Source organism: Octopus bimaculoides, chromosome 4 (assembly GCF_001194135.2).
Source record: "Octopus bimaculoides isolate UCB-OBI-ISO-001 chromosome 4, ASM119413v2, whole genome shotgun sequence".
NCBI classification, from domain to species: Eukaryota; Metazoa; Mollusca; class Cephalopoda; order Octopoda; family Octopodidae; genus Octopus; species Octopus bimaculoides.
The window spans coordinates 141,671,572-141,673,953 of record NC_068984.1 but is presented as its reverse complement, the minus strand read 5'-3'; the positions used below and the strand labels follow the sequence as shown (position 1 = coordinate 141,673,953).

Sequence of the window (2,382 nt, the reverse complement as noted above, 5' to 3'; positions counted from 1 at the left end):
TTTAGATGTTGGTTGGTAAATAAGCCACAATGTTTAGATGTTGACTGGTAAATAGCCACAATGTTTAGATGTTGACTGGTAAATAGCCACAATGTTTAGATGTTGACTGGTAAATAAGCCACAATGTTTAGATGTTGACTGGATGGATAAATACAGTGTGTAATGTTGAGTGTATAGATTCTGATCGAATGGTTGGTCAATTGTAGATGTTATTTAGCACCATTAGCTCGTATAGGAATTCTTCTGAGGCAAAAGATCTAAAATATAACCCTCTAATGATCAGTTCGGACCAGTTTATGCCTGTTGTATTTTTATCTGTACTTCAGTAGTTCATATCTACCTGTATGGTTCCTATTTAGTCCACTATGATTCCTATTGACCATATTTAACCTCTGTATTCCTTAATTTGGTTGCCGTGATTCATTGCAGGCTGGACATGTTATCATCGCCATAAGGGATTTGTTTGAGACAGTTTTTGAGATGAAGAAAAAAGAGAGAGACGAGGCTGCCCAAAAAGAGGTCAGTATTTCTTCGGTCACTTACACATGCTCTTCCACTCACACACACACACACACACGCACATGCACATTTATTGAACTGTACAAACATCCACCTCGGCATGTGTATTCTCATACATTCACATGTTTGTACATACATATTTACACACATGTCCATGCATACACATATACACATACACTAATCTAGATACACATTTATACATGTAAACAGTCTTACAAACACAAACACACACACACACACACACACACACACATATACATACATACATACTTAGACACGTGTGTGTGTGTGTGTGTGTATGTATGTGTGTTATAGATGAAGGCGCATGGCTTAGTGGTTAGGGTGTTACACTCACAATTGCGAGATCGTGGGTTCGATTCCCAGACCGACCATTGCGTTGTGTTCTTGAGCAAAGCATTTCATTTCACATTGCTCTGCGATCATTTCAACATCTAACATGTGGCACTCAGTTGCACCTGTACAGGTAAGGTCAATTTGATGGAGGGAATGATCTTATGTGAACGCAGACATTCGATCTCTATAAACAAATCATCTGTGTGGTTGTTCCGTAAAAATTTGTCGAACCCTCATATGTCATCTAAGGACTGGAGAGTCCATCATATATATATATATATATATATATATATATATATATATATATATATATATATATATATACATACATATTTATATACACATATACAGATACATGTGGATCTATATATGTACATACACACACACATTTATACACATAAACATTCATGCGTGCATACACACACTCATACTTTCACACACTTACGCACATACATCCACACACAAACACACATACTGATATCATTTGCAGCTACGGTTTATCAGGTTCAACCTCCTACAGGGCAGAGAAACTATGAATTACGTGATTCTATTATGATTCGCGACCGAATGAGCAACACACCTCAACAGGCACGAACTAAGGTTATGCTATCACATTCCATTGAGTGAAGGTTTATTGTTAACAGGACGTGAGAAAATACATCTTGATTTATGCAGATAAATAATAGAGCATGAAATATTACTCCTACGATTACGTCATGTTTGAAGTAGAGAAATAATTTCTGTACATTTTGTATATTACATCGTCATCATCACCATCATCATCATTATGGTCGTTTAACGTGTGCTTCCCATGCTGGCATGAGTTGGATGGTTTGACTGTAGACTGGCAAGGCAGAAGGCTGCACCAGGCTCCAATCCAATCTGGCAATGTTTCTACAGCTGGATGCTCTTCCTAACGCCAACCACTCTGAGAGTGTAGTGGGTGCCTTCTATGTGCCACCGGCACGAGGACCAGTCAGGCAGTACTGGCATTGACCACGCTCGAATTGTGCTTTTTACGTGCCACCAGCATGGGGAGCCAGTCAGGCAGCACTGGCATCAACCACACTCACTGTTGCAACCATTAAGATTTCAATGACGTGATAGTTTATTATGAGAATGACATTGTGGGGTTGGTGTGAGAGGCCAGATCTGGCTGGATTGATCATAAAACAGGGAGAATTTTGGGGCTGGATGTGGCTGGATTGATCATAAAATAGGGAGAATATTTGGGGCTGGATACGGCCGGTTTCAATGCTAAAGGTTTAAACAAAAGCTACATGTTGTGTCTCATTCCACTTCCATATTTAGCAATCTTGTAAATGCTGTTTATATTTATTTTTTTCAGGCAGAAGAGAAGGATAAATCAGCAGTGTGCAGCATGGCTGATGGTGCTGCACCAGTCACAGCCGCAGCTGACAAAGACACGACTGATGAAGCAGATTATGGTTATTCTGTAAGGACAATAGATTCTTATTTAGGTTCCTTTGTTTTGTTTTGTCTTTTACT

At 39.1% G+C, this 2,382-nt stretch overlaps 1 protein-coding gene across 9 annotated transcripts in view; it reads left to right on the top strand.

The window, feature by feature from the left end:
- LOC106872024 (mucin-17) overlaps positions 1–2,382 on the top strand; it is a 136,842-nt gene that overhangs the window by 114,720 nt on the left and 19,740 nt on the right. For all 9 annotated transcript variants that reach the window (XR_008264015.1, XM_014918843.2, XM_014918845.2 and 6 more), the window contains 2 exons: positions 430–519; positions 2,222–2,329. Coding sequence is in view for 8 of the 9 variants with exons in the window: in XM_014918843.2 (XP_014774329.1) it covers positions 430–519; positions 2,222–2,329 (198 nt within the window). In the remaining variant the exon portion in view is untranslated. The remainder of the gene's footprint in view (positions 1–429; positions 520–2,221; positions 2,330–2,382) is intronic.